Raw genomic sequence first — 17,616 nt, 5'->3', positions numbered from 1 at the left:
CCACTGCCATGTTCCTCTCATTTCCTGTGTATTCATCCAAAAGGTACTGATTCAACCTCTATAATTGGCTTGTTATACACTTAAAAAAAAAAGCAAGCCCCCCAAACCCACAACAAAACTCTTCAAACTTTTAAGCTGAAAGCTGTGCTGTGTGCTTGTCTGTGTTTCAATTTGAATATGAATTGGAATAAAAAGAACTTGAATTTTCAGTATTCCAATGGGTAGATGAATAGATGAGTGAAGAGAGAAAGAAGAGTAAATTTAAAAAACCCTAAGTAAAATAAAAGGCTTGTAAAAAGCCTCGTTTCTGTGTGCCCTCTGTGAGCAGAACCATCAGTCCTTTTGCCTCAGACACCACCCCTTTTATTCATATGGTCCTCTCAATTTTAAATTAAAAGAAAAAAAAGTTCTTAGGAATGCCTCCTTATTTGTATTTTCTTTATGCAAAAAACTCCCAGTGCAACTCAATGTTTACTTCATTGCCTAGTGTCTGAGCAGGGGCTGGATGGGAAGGGGGAAGCCTTTTGGATGCATTTTGCAGCTTGCTGTTTTAATGAGAGTATTGTCATCTCTTGGCTGCTTGCAGATCTCCAAAGAAACATGGTGGCCTGTTGGGTTATTTGCCTGACATTTGTGTGATGGATCTTTTCCCAGTTTTTTCCTGTTGTGAGTTTTCCATGTCTGGAAGGAGGTCTCCAGTCAAGCTTTGGGTGCTTGGTAAATAAGACTTGAAATGGAGGTGAGAAAAGACGTGGTCCTTGCCCATTTTGTCTTTTCTGTGCCACCTCTGCTTCCATGTCCAGGACCTGGGCGGGGATCTGGCCAGGGAACTCTTGTCTGGAGCTCATGGGGGCTGACCTGGAGATGAAACTCTTGTTTCCCAAACACATGTTGGCTGTTGTATCAAACATGGACCCCTGTTTTCTTCTAAAAGTAAAGCTTGGACGGGGGTTGTTCTTGGGGAATTGAAAGTGCCCTTTGGTGAGATGCCCCCCAATTCAACATTGTAGCTCACAATGTGCTGCTTTTCACTCTCAGGAAATACTTGGTTGAGGGAAGTTGATAGAGAAGTCTAGGAGACAAATTAAAAAATGAGGAGAGGGGACTCCAAGAAAATGAAGCTTCAACCTTAGACTGGTTCCATGAAGACCTCTGTGTTCTCAGACACACAGCAAAATGCAAATGTTTTTTACAGACCAGTATTAAAGACAGTTTAAAACCAATGTGACTTAAAGTATTGTTGAAGGGGAAAAAAAACCTTTAGCTTTCTACTTCAGCTTTGTAGTTTCTGTGGAACATTTGCATTTTAACTTTCAAAGTACTGATTCCCCCCCCAACTCTGATTCTTCACTTTAAAAAAATTTCCCTTAATTTTTGAAACCTTTCATTCTTTTCAAGAATTCTTCCCCTCTCCTCTGATGTTTTGGTATTTTGGGATTGCCAGACTTTCCGAAGTCCTATGCCGAAGTTGTCATTGTTTCACCCCAAAATAAATAATATGGCATTACTTTGTTCTTTAAAAGAAGCAGACTTAGGTACAGGTGATGTCTGCTTCAGTGCCTCCAGCCAAACAGGATAAAACTCATTAACCTGACGTTCCTGTGTCAAAAGCAATTTAAAACCAAATATAACTTGGAAACATAAGAAGGCTGTTTAATACCATGTTGTGAGAAATATGGTAGAGGTTGCTTTTCTCATGTAACCAAGTTTCAATATTCAGCTTTTGAACAGAGGAAAATACCCTTGAGCTTTTTTTGTCTTTCCAACGTAATTTTTTAAAATTGACTTATTAAAAAAACCAAACAAAAAGCAAACACCCCTCCTTCTCTTCTGACCATTTCTCTGTTAAAAGCTACATTTGACCCATAGGATGAGATTTAGCTGCTGTAAACAGCTTCACAGAGCTGGTAAAAAACTAGTTTTTCATGTTTTATTGTCAGCGTTAATTGCACTAATAAAAATTACCCTACATTCTGATGCAATATTTAGGATCACTGTAGATTCTTCACCCTGTCTGGCTTATGCAGTTTCTTGTACTTCTTGGTGGTGGTTAGAATCCTCTGTACTCTGGCTGATGGTCACTTGAGTGTTTCAGAAAGCTGCAATTTGGTAATGCTGGTTATAAATGACATTATGGAGGGTGGCAAAAAGGGCCAAGCCAAGAGGACCTGGTGGTGCTGCTGGAGCAGCAAAGAGGTGCCAGAGTGGGAACGACAAGATGGGGTTGGCATCAGCTGGCTGCCAAATGGCAACAAAAGGGGAACTGGAGGGGAGAGGCCAGGGAAGCAAGTTGGAGAGGAACAGTGGGTATCTCAGGGGACAGAGGTGAACTTTAAATGAGCAAGAACAGAAGAGAAGCAATTTCTCTGTGTTTCTAAAGCCACTGCAAAGGAGAAAGAGCAAAAAGGATGTCGCCTTCTTCCTAGGACATATTTGAATCTTTATCAAAGCAATTTATCAACTGATCTGATTTTCAATTATAACCTGCAGAAGCATTCATATAATTAGATGTGGTTTTGTAATCCTCTTGAAAACAAAATATGGGCATGGTGCAGCTGATAAATTGAGTAGTATTGAACAGCTAATATATATTTTAATAAGCAATAAGTCTAAAGTGTACGTCTAATGAATTTCAATGGTATCTCATTTTTCTTGAATTTCTCTTGTAAAGGCAGACTTTGGACTTGATATTGTATCCAGAATTTATTATATTTTGATTTTTACTTTTTAAAACTTATGGTCCTCTTCAGGAAAAAAGATTAGGTTTAGATGCAAATAGATCTTTGTCTTCTGCCTGCTGAAAACAGCTGTAAAGCTCACGTGGGCTTCAGAAAGTTAAACTTCCTGTGTGGTCCTGCCCTGTATATTGAGCATCTTACTCAAAGGAGTAATCTCCTAGGTACTTCTTGGTCAATTAACTAGTAGATCTTACTTTGGTCAATGTTTAGACTTCAAGAGATGTTACAAGGACCTGGCACCTGAACAGGAAAGCTGTCATAATCATCCAGTAAGGAGGGATCAGCACAGGGAGCTGGCAGTGAGATTTGAGCCTGCCTTGCAGAAAACCTGCCAGGGAAGGAGGATGTGGCAGTGTGGATTGGCCATGACATGGAGCAATGTCACTGGTGGCTGGTGCAAAGAGGCACAGGGGAGCGGGAGCAGCCAACCAGCTGTGGGAGGACATGGAGGGAGCTGCCTGGGGTTGCCAGGAGTGGGACAGGTTTTGCTGCGTCTCAGGAAGTCTCTAGGTTAGCTGGGACCAAGTGTAGAGGACCTGCTTGCAGTGACACCATGATCTGGGGGAACAGCTGGATATGAGACTTTTTATTTTTCTTCTGTTTTAGCAGTTGCTTTGAGTTTTCCCTGTTTAGTAAGTTACATATTCAAAGTTTATTGTGATGAGATCTGGCTTTACTTGATTTAGAAAGGCTTTTGGTCTTTTTTAGGGAGCTCATTATGGTGAAAAAATGTAGTTAGTGGATGTTGAGACTCTGGCTGACCCAGGAGCTTATTATACTTGCTTAAAAAAAAATTAAAACCTGCTCAGGACAGAAGCTCTTCCTCCTTGTTTTGCAGGGATTCCAAAGGAACTGGAATTCCCTTCCAGCTTAGAAGAACCATCCTGCCTCTTTGGGCATATGCATTTGGTGCTGTTGATGCTGGCTTATGTCCCTTCTCTCCAGAGGTGCTGGGGCATCATGGTTTTCCTTCCAGTAGGAAAGGCTGGACAGAGATCCTTCTTGCAGTAAAGCTTTTAGTAAATACAATCTCAGCAAACGTCAACACCTAATTTTCCCTTGTGGGTGGAATGTGAGAACAAGAGTGATGAAAGCTGAGAAACAAATGACTTTCAGTCTTCAAACAGTATTATTTGCAGGGCTGTGGACTGTTTTGCATTCTGTCTTCCTGCCTGGTGCAGATTAGCTGGGAAACACAAGCTGACTGGTTGAGGACCATGCAGGAGGATGCCAGGATCTATAGGTCTGATTCTATGGTGCCATCTCCCCAGTGATTAATTTACTATAGGGTTTACTTCTCAGGGTCTGTTAATTTCCATCATCCTCTTTTATCCAGCATGAAATGTTGGACTGCTCAGCCAGGATGCCAGGTTTGCTCTACAGTGGTTTTGTAAGTGAAGTGTTTTATGTTCTGTTCTACAATGAGGTTGCCCTTTGGATGATTTCCCACCCTCCTCCCCCCGTTATCTACATTCAATAAACAATTTCAAGGCGTTCTGTCCTGCTATTTAGCAAAGATAAATTATTTGGGAAACTGAATTATCCCAGTTCAGCTGACTGTCCAGAATAAAATTATAAACACGTGAGATGAGATTAATAAAAGCACCAAACTGCTGCCTGGATGTTCCCATTACCATATACAAGCTAGACAACATCGTCCTCCACGAGTTTCCTAATTTGATAAATGCCTTGAGCTGATTTTAAAAATGTGTAGGTTATTTTTAACCATGGTAGCAGGGCCATCAGTATTGTATCAGATGAAGTTTTGTGATAGAGCAAATTGATTTATTCTATCTCCTTACAAGTTTTACTGAGCTTTATGGTATAAATAAGCTGGTTTGAAGTACATGATGTCATTGAGCTTGAAAGTCTCTAGATAAATTTGTTCTTAAAGGGTTTGTGCTTTCTGTATGAATTTAAATTGGTGCAGGTTGTTGCATCTCTTTTCTATCTCTGTCTCATGCACTGCAAGCTCTCTGGGGTCAGGGCTGCCTTTATAGCTGTGTTAGTATGAAATACACAGAGGGCCCAAATCCAGGACTGGTGCTCTCGTATGTTACAGCTATAAAAATAAGAGCAATTAACAAAACCAGAAACACACATTTGATGGTAGGATTTTCAGAAGCACTGCAAGAAACTGCCTAAATCCTACAGGGAATTAGTGAGGAACTTGTTTCACTTGAGGTGTAAGCAGTCCTGGAGGTGAGCCTTACGCCATAGCAAGTCTGAGCTGAAGTCAGATTTGAGATCTCTGCTTTGATTTCTGTGCCAGGAGGTGAGTGGGGCTGTTGGTGGCACAGACCGGGCACTTCTGCCCTTTGTCTTGCTCTGAGGTCACCGTGAAAGTCCATGGGAAAAGTGCCCACAGCTGTACAGTAGGAAGAGGGAATTAATCAAACATTGGGAAGAATACAGTAAATCCTGACTTAGCTGACTGCTTGCAGAACCAGCCAAAATGGTGACTTAAATAAGGTAGGACTTCTAAAAGAGGTGGACTAAAATCACTGTCCTGTTTTTAAGGATAGTTTTTGAGAAACACTGGAGACAGGATGTTGCCTGATAAGCCTCATGTATGGTGCAGATTTCACTGTAATTAAAAAGCAGATGAATAATGTTTTAATTGAGATCTGAAGATTAAAAGTTAAAAGCTCAGTATCCTCTACTACTTATTGTCAGATAGGAATTACATTGCCTATGTGTAACAAACCATTGCATTTTAAAAATGGAACCATAAAAAAGCTGCTGTAATTTAAAAGCAGCCAATTTACTAGGAGTACAGTTTTGCAGCTCTGTCACTTGCTAATCAGTCTGTTAAACATAATAGCCATTCTTGTCTGGAGGCAGTTAATCATGTTGTGAATGCACTTATCAGCACATATTAGAAATACAATACACGACTTTTTGACAGGGGAATGGATGCAATTACTTCCATCAGTATACATTTAACTACTGTCTTATCATACCATGTTTTTCTTTCAATTTATTTTATTTTAATTTTTTTTCTTTAAGTAGTCCAGTAGTGACAGATTTTCTCTTAGAAAAAAATAAAAGGCACCCCTGAAAGTGCTGTTACACTGAACAGAGATGCTGAAATGCACCCTGTTGATCTGAAGGAGGGATGGGGCTGCTGGCTGGTTGAACCCTTCCTGGCCCCAGCAGTGCTAGAAACTGCTGGCATTGAGTGTTGTGGTGATGGTTTTCAAGGCCTTTGAGCATTTTAACTGATGGGTTGGGAACGTGTCTGCGGAGGGGTGTGTTAGTGCTGGGGAGCTGAAGTTGCTGAATTTGAATTAGACTAAAGGAGCTCAGCATATGGATGAACTCTTTTTTTTTTTTTTTCCCTTGTTGCTGAGCTTCTCTACATCTAAATCAATAGCAGTGTGGGATCTCAAAGTTTTTGAAAGGGGATATTGAAAAAGCATAAAAGCTAATTGCTTCCAGCATGACTACCCATCAGCACTGGGTATAAATACAGCTGTCTCAAAGAATGCCAGGACTCAACAAAAGTATAAGGATTTCAGCTAAACTATTTTCCAGGGTTGAGCATATACTTGTATGGGGAGGAAGGGAGTTGGGAGGGGGTCAGGAGGAGGGAAGGGATTATGAAATCTTGAAAGGATTCAGGAAAGAGAGGAATAGGAAGATGATTCTATATATTCTCGTTTACATTAACCCTTAGTTTTAGGGATATTTTGTGTAGCTTAGCGTGATTTACAGTGCTTGCAGAAACCTGCCTTCTCTTTCTAGAAATCCTTTCAGCTGAGTCTTTATTCTTCACCACAGCTGGCATTTTTGCTTAGGTAATGTTTTTAATTGTAGCAAGGAAAATGAAAAATCAAAACCACCCCCAAATTGCTTGACTATTACAGTAGTAATAAGGGAGTCAATATAACATCATATCCAACACACCAGTGTTTTTGTCACTGTTCTGTTCAGGTCATACATTGCTCAGGCATCCTGAGAAGATGTGGGAGGTCCCCAGAGCGATGTCCTTAGCTGTGGTTCTTCCCAAGGGAGCAGGTGTCTGACCTGTCCCACACTGGGGAGCAGCTCAACCCAGACACTCAGCCCTGCTCTATCCACAGGTTGTTAAGACCTTCACTGCTGAGGAAACTCGTTGGAATGAAGTCCTGGGGAATGTTTTATCACCTGAACTGGGGGGTGAGGAAGGCAGGATGGAACATCACTTCTCCCTTTTCCATTCCTGATTATTCTTTTTGGAGCCTAAATGAATTAACCTCACTTATTATTCTCCTGTGCCTGAACTCATCTATTCATGGTATGACCTTAGGTCTGAGCAATATCCCAGCAGCCCCCCCATTAGCTGACACTACATTTGAATTCATCACATGTTGGGAAATAGTTGTCTTGCAAGTGTGACAAAGTAGTGATTACTCTTTGAAAATGTGACCTAGAGACATTTTGTGGTGACAGTTATACTGACCTTACTTTTAAGCCATTAGAAAGGCATTGTGGAGTGATTTTTAAAAAGAGAAGTATTAAATCCACCCCTCTGCTTTTTGTTATTTCTTTGCATTTCTAGAGAAATTTGGATTCATTTTTTGGATGAAAACTGGCTTTTAATGAAGTGACTTCCATTATAACTGCTTGTTTCTCTCTTGCTTTTAGTTTTGTTGTGAAGTTTGGAGCTTAAAGCTGTTCTAAACTAGCCAAGGGTGCAGGTACATGGAATTACTGCAGATTGCTCTTTCTGTTCAACGCTGAAAGCAGACCCTGATCCACCCTGTGTTTGCTCAGGTGGATTAATTAATCTTGTTTATTGATTAAAACAAGGGTAACTGATGTTTATATGCTAGTTTCACAGTTTTACTGTCTGTTCAGTAGGTATCAACAGTGAGAGGAAAAGCTTAACTTTTTTTAAAACATAATTTTCAGCCTATAAAACAAAACTTTATGCACACCACGTGTCTCTCGGAGAAGTGGGGAGAGAGGAGGTCCTGTTTGTATTAATGAGATACACTGATCCCTGCCTTAACTTTTTTGAGGATGTTGTCATGGCCATTCCTTTCTTAACAGAATTGTGAAGTAACCACAGGACATCCTGCACATTATCTTTCAATATTAATGTACATTAGATACAAAGAAAGCTAGGTCTAATTTATTAGATGCTTAATCTTGTTTAAATCTGAAGAGAATGTAGGAGGAATAAAATAATTCTTGCCCATGTTCCTATTTTGATTTGATCTTTAATTATTTCATGCAGGTGGTTTTATATTAGCTTCTGCAGCAGACTCAGGAGCTCTGTGCACTCTTGGCAAGCTTTAGAAAGAAAAAAAGCCCACTGTTTTTTTTAATTTCCGATTGTCCTTGTTAGCTGCTTGCATTCTGTTATTTACTCATTTACACTGTCTGCTCAGTAAGCAAAGGATTGAGTTCAAAAGGTGTTGAATTAGGCTTTTCAAATCCTCAAGAGGAGAGTGACATTTGTCACTGTTCTCATGTATTCTCCAGCACATTAGGTATATTCCTGTCAGAGTCTCAGCTTGTCTCCCCTTTCCTTTAATTCCTAAATTCAGTGCATGAGGAGTTTGCATCTTTATATCCCCTCTGGCTGATTTTTCTCCCCAAGGAGATCCAGCTGTCAGCTTCAACTGTAATTCTGAAATCAAAACAGCAACTGGGCTGCTAGAAACTTTCTCCTTGGTCTAGTCGTGTTTTTTGCTTCCGATGCACGTGGTGTGTACAAAAGGGTCTGATCACTTGACGATCATTTCAGGCATTTAAAAACCATAAGGTGTTTAAAATGGCAAGGAAACATGTTGGGAAATGTAGTTTGAGCCTTTAGGGTGCATCAAGGTCACTTGCCCAAACTCTTATCTCCGTCTAGGAAGATGACAAAGCTGTGTATGTATTTGTAAATATAAAATTCAAGAGCCTTATGTAACTGTATGAGTTCAGGAGCTGTCACAGAGAGTCACTCTTCCTGAGACTCAAAATAAATCTGGAAGAATGTACAGATAAATTAAACTGTTGCACTTCTTCCATTTCATAGTTGGCTGGTAAGAACAAGATTCTGAATGATCTTCAGCTTCACTAAGCTGGTAGCAAATAACCTAGTGTTGGGATAGTGGAGGAGCTGAATTGAAGACTGGCCTTTTTCTTCTGCTTAATTACCTGCAGGAAACTAATTTGTTTGACTCTTATGTGGTGACATTGTAGCCACACCCAGAGTCTGACCTGCTGCAGTGCAATGGGTCAAGTCAAGTGTTTGCTGCATTAACTTTACAAGCAGCTTGGCTGAAGATACCCACACCTGGGGTTACTCAGCTGCACTGCAGGCCATGGTGAAAAAGTGCCTTCCAGAGCTGGATTCTTGCTCTTTTAAAGGTCTTCTGAGAGTCTGTGGAGGGAGGGTCCTTGTATGTGAGTTCCTGCATTGCAAAGAAGTTCTTGTATCACCTGAGTTTATTATCTTGAATTTTCAGTCACTGGTTCTTTAAAAATCTATCTCTGATTTATAATGTATTTCAGCTGCTTGCACAGCAGTGTTGAAAATATACAATGTCATTATGGTATGTAAATATGTAAGAACTTCTGAATAGTTAAAGAAAAATTATAAGCACCATTTAGGCTGTTGATACTTATTAACTGGGTAGGATTCAGCATAAATCTTCATAAAATCATTCTTATTTTTTACACAACAATGGCTCTCTCTATATTTTCATCCAACATCAGCTAAACCCTGGCCCCGGTTTCTTCCTGGATGCATTTGCTACATTCCCCAGCAAGATGCTTTCCCCTGGCAGAGAAGCTTTATTTTAAGAAATACACAGCACAGTGATAAACGGCTTCTAAATAGTAGTCAGGAAAATATTCCAGTGCAATCAAAACGCTTTTTAACCCGAGAAGATTACTTGCTGTTTCAAAAGGGGAGGGTCATTACAAAGGAACAAACGGAGTCCCAGTGTCCAGCAGCACATGTTACCAATGGAGCACACCAATTACACCCATACTGCAATTGTCCAAAAAGTGCTGTTTTATTAAAGACTAGCTAAAATAGTACCTAAGGACTCTTTTACCAAAAGAATTTCTGTACGCTGTCACAGGGGTAGAAGCAAAGGAAAATAATTGAAGCAATTGTCTCAGTTGTCTCCAGGGTTGTCATGATGATGTTGATGAAATCAAATAAAGTCGAAGTTATTGCAAGTTGTTAGTGAGCAGCACAGTTGTGAATTGGCAGTGGAAGAAGCTGAAGAGCTTAAAAGGTTTGCTCATTATCTAGATGTATTGTTTTCAGTTGGGGGAAAATGTTGGCTAAGCAAAGTAACATGAATAATATCTAGTCTTGGTGTTGTGTTTTGAGCAAAAATATTTTCTTCTTTTTAGGGCTTTTACTGAATTATTAAAAAGTGCTGTGTCTATCCGTACATTCTTAACAGATTTCGCAGCTTGGTTTTATCCTTTGTCACCATTTACATTCCCCATGCATCTGTGAAGAGCATTCATTTTTACAGCAGTGAAAGAAAAACAAGACCTGGCACCAAGAAATGTTTTGAAAAAGCTGTAGTTGGTGTAAAGTAAACTGGACAAAAGAGCAAGTTCTCTGTTAGGCAACGGAACAAATTGTAAGTTGCGATTTTGAAATGCATCATGAAAGGAAAACAAGCAAAGTTTTTCCATCCCTGCAGATTTACTTGCAACCTGTCATCCATCCTGTCTTTGCTCAATGCTTGGGACTTCTGCCTTGTGCTGTGCTGAGCCATGGAAGTAGAGTGAGCAGGGCTTTTTTCAACCATTTGTGTCTGCCTTGAACCCAGACTGACTGGTCTCCTCAGCAGAACAAACACCTCTGGGGGCTACGCAGAGAGGGGCAGTGGAACTGTATCATCTGAACACCTTCACGTGGGTGTAAAAGCTTGCAGAAATACTCAGGACATGCAGGTAGTTTGCCCTGGCCTCTAGGGATGGTCATCCACGCTGTAACACTTGACAGGGATACCCACACTTCCTTCTGCAGGTCTCCAGCCCGGCCTATCTCCATTGCTCTTTAGGATGGGGCCCTTTCTCAGCAAACTGCCCTGGGAGAACAGTGTGAGTAGGCTGCTCCCAAGCTTGTATATAGCTTTGTGTCCTTACAGCCTAATGAAAATTATATATGCTGGGAGAAAAGGGCTTAGGTTTTAACATCCATTATCAAGTCAGACTGCATGTAACAGGTGTAGCTGTTTCTCCCCTTAAGTGGTTATAAAGTAGGATCTGTGCTTGAGGATATTGTAGCTGCTGGAAGATATCTTGGCTTTAAAGGTGTCAGTGCTGCCAGTTCCTGTTACCTAGTGCCCACATTCAGGAGAGTGGCACTCAGCAAAAAGTAAGGGCTGACAGAATGCAAATCTCTAATTCAGAAACTGGATACTGCTCCATTAGGAGGTATTTGGTCTCATTTCCTTCATCTTGGGCTGCTGGCATCTTAATTTCCTTAGCGGGAGCAGGTCAGGACCTTTAATCTGGATTTTTTTCTTGGCTGTCTGCTGCTTCATTTGGCTTCAGCAGGGAATTAGGGTCTTGAGCATTTCCAATCAGTTGTTGAAAAGCCTCCTCTTGCGAGTGTTTGCTCTTCAGTAAACTGTACTTATGAAATTAATCCTCTTGAGATCAAAGGAGTGAGACCTGTATTACTGAAATATTTTATAAACTAATGTGCCTTGCTTATGTAATCCTGTTCTCATTGAATTTGGTGACAATTTGTCAGAGAGAGCAAGAATTAACCATTATTAACCTTGAAAAGATTCTCAAGCAACATGATACCAGACATTTTATTATTTTCAATTACCCAGAGTCTGCTCCATTTTTTGGGAATTTTGTTTTACACTGCTGTAGGCTTCATAAACAGATTGCCATTAACTGACTACATTGGTTTACTGCCCTAATAGAAGGGTCTGACTTTTATCAACTCAATTGTTGGTGAACTGGCAGTGTGAGCCAGCAAACCCTCTGTGAGGCAGTGGCACACCCAGCTGAACCCGCTGCAAAATGCCCACTGCACAAACTGTCCTTCATTGTGACATTCTGTATATTTCATTCTCTCTAAAAACACATAGGGCAGGCTCTTCAGTTTGGTTGCAGTGTCATTCTGAACAGCTAATAATAGGCCTTTGTTTATTTAAGATGACTAGTAACTATTTAATCTGTCACTGCCGTCATAACATCACTCAGGGTGTATCATTCCAGAACGTGATTCAATAATTCCATGTTTGGCTTAGATAAAAAAAATAGGAATATTTTAAATTCAGCGTTTTTTCAATGCTAAGTGATTTGTAGTACTTATTTAAACCCCTAACATTAGAGCTGTTGTGGATCTTCACAGTAATCTATTAAAAAATTCTATGCAGTTCCATATAACAGCTTAGTGAGGTAATAAATGTAGGGAAACAAACCTGGTAATGGATTATTTTATTTTTTTTTTAGATTCAGAATATATGTTTTTTTCGTACTGTTTGCATACACTACCAGATTTAGGAAGAAAATCAATCTTTTAACAAGGTAACATAATAGATAGCCTTCCAAACCCAGTACGAATCTTTACAAAGCATCTGAATTCAGTAATGCAAGACTTCTCGAAGGGACTTAGAAGCACTTGAAACTCAGTCCTTTTTTTTTCTAGTGGTTTGTGTAGGCTGTGATTTGCTCCACAGGGAGATTGTTTTTAACTGAGGAGAGGCTCTGTCTTTGGGTGCAGTGCTCACTCCTTTATGTCTTCCTGTCCATCCAGAGGAAATACTTCAGGCTCAGCCTGGCAAGCCCAGCCCTACAGTTGGGCTTCTCATGCCTGCAGCTGCCTGCCTGGATGTGTCCCTTGCAGGCCAGTTCTGGGACTTTGCAGCTTTTTCCTGTGCTGATTAACTCTTCTTATTCTGGAGCTGGTAGGAGCTAGAGCTGGCTTTGTTTGGCATGGATTCGCCATTCTGTGCATTCATTCTGTGCCAAAACTCTTCTATTCCAGAGTGGGGTCACAACCATGCCTACTATCTGCTGGGTACAGAATGAAGACTGCACGTGTTACAAAGCTTCACTGGGCTGCTGAGGACATGATTTGAATGCATTAGTTATAAATGGGGCCAGACAACAGGAAAATGTGCAGAAATCTCAACATTTTGGGGTTCTTATAGCATCCAGCAGAGGCAGTATTGTGGAAGTACGTAAATAGGTTTACAAACTGCAATTTGAAGAAGGGGCCTGCTTACTGGAGTTTGTGAGAGGAAAGAAATCCAAGCCCCTAGTTTCTTTTTCTCCTCTCACCAGAAGAAAAATGTGTAATGAATGTCTCATGTCTGAAACACTGGGCTGGATTCATCAAAGGGAGTTAGTAATTACCAAATTGAGAGAATCATGAAGTGCTTTTCTAAATTTGAAAAGCTCATCAAGAATAGATCAGGAGCAGGCAGAATTAATAGTTATGAACTCATTTCCATAGAAATGGACTTATTAGCAAGCATGCCAGCTGCCCAAAATTATAAGGTCTTTTCCTTGTGCTTGCAGGAAATAATCTTTTTTTATAAAAGTAATTTTGACTTTTTATTTTTTATTGCTCCACTAAACTAGGCTTTGGCAAAATCCTTCTCAACCAGGAAAAGCTTCACTGGACAAAGAAATATTTAGCTAAAAAGAGAAGAAAGATGTGGAAAGGAGAAGTGATTTATAGTCCTTTGATTCCATCAGACTCTCCCCAATAGTGCAAACTTATTTAAGAGAAAAATGGGATAAGTCTCAAGAAAAAGCTGAAAAATCTTTATTGGATGAAGTTTGGTTTAGTAGGATTTAATGGCTGATAACAGCATGAGTTACAGTCGTTGTGTTCTCTGCTAGTGGATTTTCCCACTGGTAGTGTTTTATCTTCACCTGGCATTTGCATATCAACAGTGACTACAAAGACCAACATATTGGCCACCAGCTACAAATCAGACTAAGAGCAGAAGATGCAGTGGCAGGGCAGAACAACTCCTATTGAAAAGGGTTATAGTGTAATGCTGCAGAGCCAGGAGACACATTTAGATGCAGGTGTTGCAGTAGGGATTTATCAGCTAATGGAACTGGCATAAGTAAATGCTAACCTTTAAGGTCTTGCTGATGGTTTAATTTCTTTCTGGTTTTACTTTAGGAGCCTCCATTGGTTTCAGTGGAAAAAGGCAGTGGTCTCCCACACAATATTAGAGGGTGGTTAATAAGTTGTAAGAATTATGAATGTAGTATCAGTCTTCCTGCTATGCATGAAGCCCTGTAGGATAAGAGATTCAGCTGCCAGTAGGAAGGCACTAGTCTGAGCAAGAAAGAAATTCACTTTTCAGGTTTTATCATGGGTTCGTTATAGTGGTAACCTGAGAAGAAACTCAGAACAAAGAGGATGGATTGGTCCATGAAGTACTCTGTTTCCCAGATACTGTAACACTTGGCATTGCTTGGAGGCTGAATCTTTGTCCGAAAAAGGCAAAGAGACCATAATTGTAGAGAAAAATTAATTGACCTGCTCTTCTGAAGGTAACTAGAAACCTGCTGGTGACTGAAGTAGTCGAGAAAGTTGAATACTGGTTTGCTAAAGCTATGCACCCAGTGGAGAGACTCCCTAAGTGAAAGATGGTTAGATACAGTAAATCCATCTCTTTCAGCAAAAGTCCAAATGAGAAGATGTGGATCCTTCTTAACTCAATATTAGTATGTCATGCTACATGGTTTGCTTCTGAGACAAAGCAGAAAATATCTGACAAGCTACGTTGTTTTTCCAGGTGATGATAAGGATTCTCTTTGGAACCAGGACTAGGAAATCCCAAGTCCTGGGAGACCTGGAAAGCCAGATTTGCTTTAGTTCATATGTTAAAATTAGTTAGATTTCAGGAAGGCTTATGTATGTGAGTTGCTGCTCTTTGCTGGATGCACAGAGACCCATTTCTAATCCATCAGTGTACAACCATGTCTGCCTTTAAATGAAACTTTTGACTTTATAGTTCTACAGCTGTGCTAAGGAGGCAGTGAGGTCTTTGCATATTTACAGGCACAAGAGTCATTTTACTCCCTGGCAATTACTTCAGCTTGCTGTGTAGGCAAGACAAACAGATGCTGTTCTTAGGGAGGTCTCAGTCCCAATCTGTCTCAAAAATATAAAACCACTGTTATGGTTACTTTTTTGGATGTGTGAAAAGAAAACCAGGAAAGGATTAATTGAAGGCATGATGGACTGAGCTCGAAGAATTGCCAGTGAGTGGGACATGTGGAAAGGGTTTATTGGTGCAGACTAACCTGACATGTTATTTAAGTGCTAAATCTAAAGCAAAACCTTCCATCAGTGGTTTTGCTCTGAAATTGAAATCACTTGTGCGTGGCTTTGTGAGTGGCAACTATTGAACAGATTGAACTTAAATTGCAGATCAGAACATACCTTGATAGGTCTAATACCTAGATCCACAGTGAGTGTAAAGCTCATCTCTAAATTTTATTTCTGTGAGCAAATTAATTTTATGTAATTTAGATTAAAAAAACTTCCAGAAGTCATATGCAGAAAAATCTGAAGTTGAGTACTCCCTTGTGGTGCCCACCGTGGTTATGGTTTTAACAGAAGTGGTTTAATTACATCCCTAGTATTGTGTAATAATACTGGTCTTAAAAGATTTTTGCTGATTGGTTGGCCGCCTAAAAGATGCCTTAATAGCTTCTGGTTTTGCCTGGAGGTGGATATTCTGTCAGATGGAAAATATTTATCCTTCAGGCATTGAAGCATATGTTTGTGTTGTTTGTTGTCAGAAAGAAAACATGAAAATCAATAATTCCTGTTCAGATATTTTTTCCTTTACAATGCACCTTCAGGAACATATGGCAAACCCAGATTCTGCCTCTGTGCAGTTGGGGAGAGGAAGAGAATGTTTAAATCTCTGTTCATTGTAGCAGCAGGCTAAAAATGTCTTTGAACAGAGCTCTTGGAGTCCCTGCTTAGGGCAAGGGTACACAAGTAATGTACCAGGGGACAGGGCAGAGGACGGGTGATTGCCTGCGTGCACGGGATGCATCCCTGGTTCAGGAACAAGCTATGGGCACATTCAATTCCATGGTGAAAATTCATAATTTAACAGATTTTATGAGCATGTAACCTGAAACCTCAGTAATATTGATAACATTGGTTGTCTCTTCAACTCTACAATTAAGCACTGCAGTCTGCAGTCATGTTAGCTGTCTTTCCCTCCTAACTCTGTGCTTTGTCAGGTGTCAGGTCTCCACACTGCAGGTGTCTTTCTGGAAAGCTGGGGTGGGAACTGCTTTGTAAAGTACCTCAATTTTTGTGGAAATGCTAAAGAGCAAAGGTTTTTTTTCTAAACAGGTCCCTGCTGTGGATATGCTGAGTTAAATATGTTGGTTAGATCTTGGTGTCCATTTTCTTCTCTGTAACATGAAGATCAGATCTTTCTTTCCAACCTGAGGATTAATTATTAATACTTACATAGTTTTGGACCAGAGGAGAGTGCTAGGTGTTGTTGCTAACAGAGAGGGAGAAGGAGATTTTAAAGACAGTTCTGAATGGTATGCATTTTCATCCTTTTTTTTTTTTTTACATTTAAACTTTTATTTCCACATGAGAAATATATAATTATCACCGTATAATTACAAGTCTGTACCACTGACGAGAAGAATGTTTTCAGGGATTTAAAATAAGGATAATCTACCCCCTGTTTTTTGTCATGTATATTTTCTACAAATCCATTTTTTTTACTGATATAAAGATAAAATTGGGTTTGAAAGACTTTCCACCTGCCCCTCCCAAAATGTCATTTCTGGTACAGCATGAGGAATGGTCAAGTATTCTGTTGTTTTGGAGCATCAGTATTTGCGGCAACAAAATTATAATAATGCTATATTAAATAATTTTACAACATCTGTGCAAGGCAGTTCCCAGGGTTTGGGGCTAATTCTGTCAGTTCACTGTGATTTTGGAGAATGACTGCTTGAATTTAATGGGGCAAAAATGCCTCAATTTCAGGAAACTAAAAGATATGGTGTCACCTCATCTATCAAGCGTAGCTGTTGCCCAGTGTGTAGTTTGATTTAAGTTTCTGTCAGTGTCTTCAAGTCTGCATTTGAATTATATGGTAAAACTTCTGGTGAATAGAAAAGAGAAATCAAAATACATTTTATTAACATCCTAGTGATGTTGTGGGCAATTTTGTTTTTTGTTTGTTTTCAGAGCAAACATGACCTCCTACGAGATCCTGCAGATGGACTTTGAGATTGATAACACTAGCAGCCTGGCAGGAGCCCAGCAAATTACCTGGCAGGTGGAATACCCTCGAGATGACTCCCTGAGTGAGCTGGTGGTCTCCGAGATCTTCGTCAGCCGAACCATGTTTGTGGGAATTGTTCCTCTTGCGATGGTAAGAACTTGCTACTTCTTCTTTTTGCTAAATGTTGCTGTTGATTCTTGTTAGTATTCAAGAGAAGGGGAGCAATTTGATTATATGCTGCTTCCTATGCACCTGCTGCAAGTGATTTAAATGCAAAAAATACATTTCAATAATATTTTATTTACCTGTTATGCCATAATGGCTCCTTGGAAACCGTTTGAGTCTTTTGTGAAAATCCTTTACTGTTGGTGGATTATTGGCCTGGTACATGGTAATAGCTCCTTTGGAACCATTGTCTTCTGGTGGATTAATGCGACTGCCGTGCATGTGCTCTAAGGGTAAATGTTGCAATTAGTTGGGACATTTGCAATGAAATAAATTGGCATGCATGTGTGGGAAACTTCATTGCTAAGCCAAACAACTGGACTGTTTTCTGCTTTACGTTTCCCCAGAATGTCACACAGTCTAGTGAGCTGCAAAGTGTCAAGTCAATAAAAGGTCTGTTTTGGGTTATAGGGAAAGGACAAAATACTTTCTGA

General features: G+C 40.0%; 1 protein-coding gene across 2 annotated transcripts in view; it reads left to right on the top strand.

The window, feature by feature from the left end:
* TMEM132B (transmembrane protein 132B) overlaps nt 1-17,616 on the top strand; it is a 226,095-nt gene that overhangs the window by 141,578 nt on the left and 66,901 nt on the right. For both annotated transcript variants that reach the window (XM_051634326.1, XM_051634327.1), the window contains one exon: nt 16,921-17,107. In XM_051634326.1, the coding sequence (XP_051490286.1) occupies nt 16,921-17,107 (187 nt within the window). The remainder of the gene's footprint in view (nt 1-16,920; nt 17,108-17,616) is intronic.

Source organism: Apus apus, chromosome 16 (genome assembly GCF_020740795.1).
Source record: "Apus apus isolate bApuApu2 chromosome 16, bApuApu2.pri.cur, whole genome shotgun sequence".
Classification (NCBI taxonomy): Eukaryota; Metazoa; Chordata; class Aves; order Apodiformes; family Apodidae; genus Apus; species Apus apus.
Note: the sequence above shows the minus strand (reverse complement) of the source record. Positions and strands in the feature narration are given on the sequence as shown.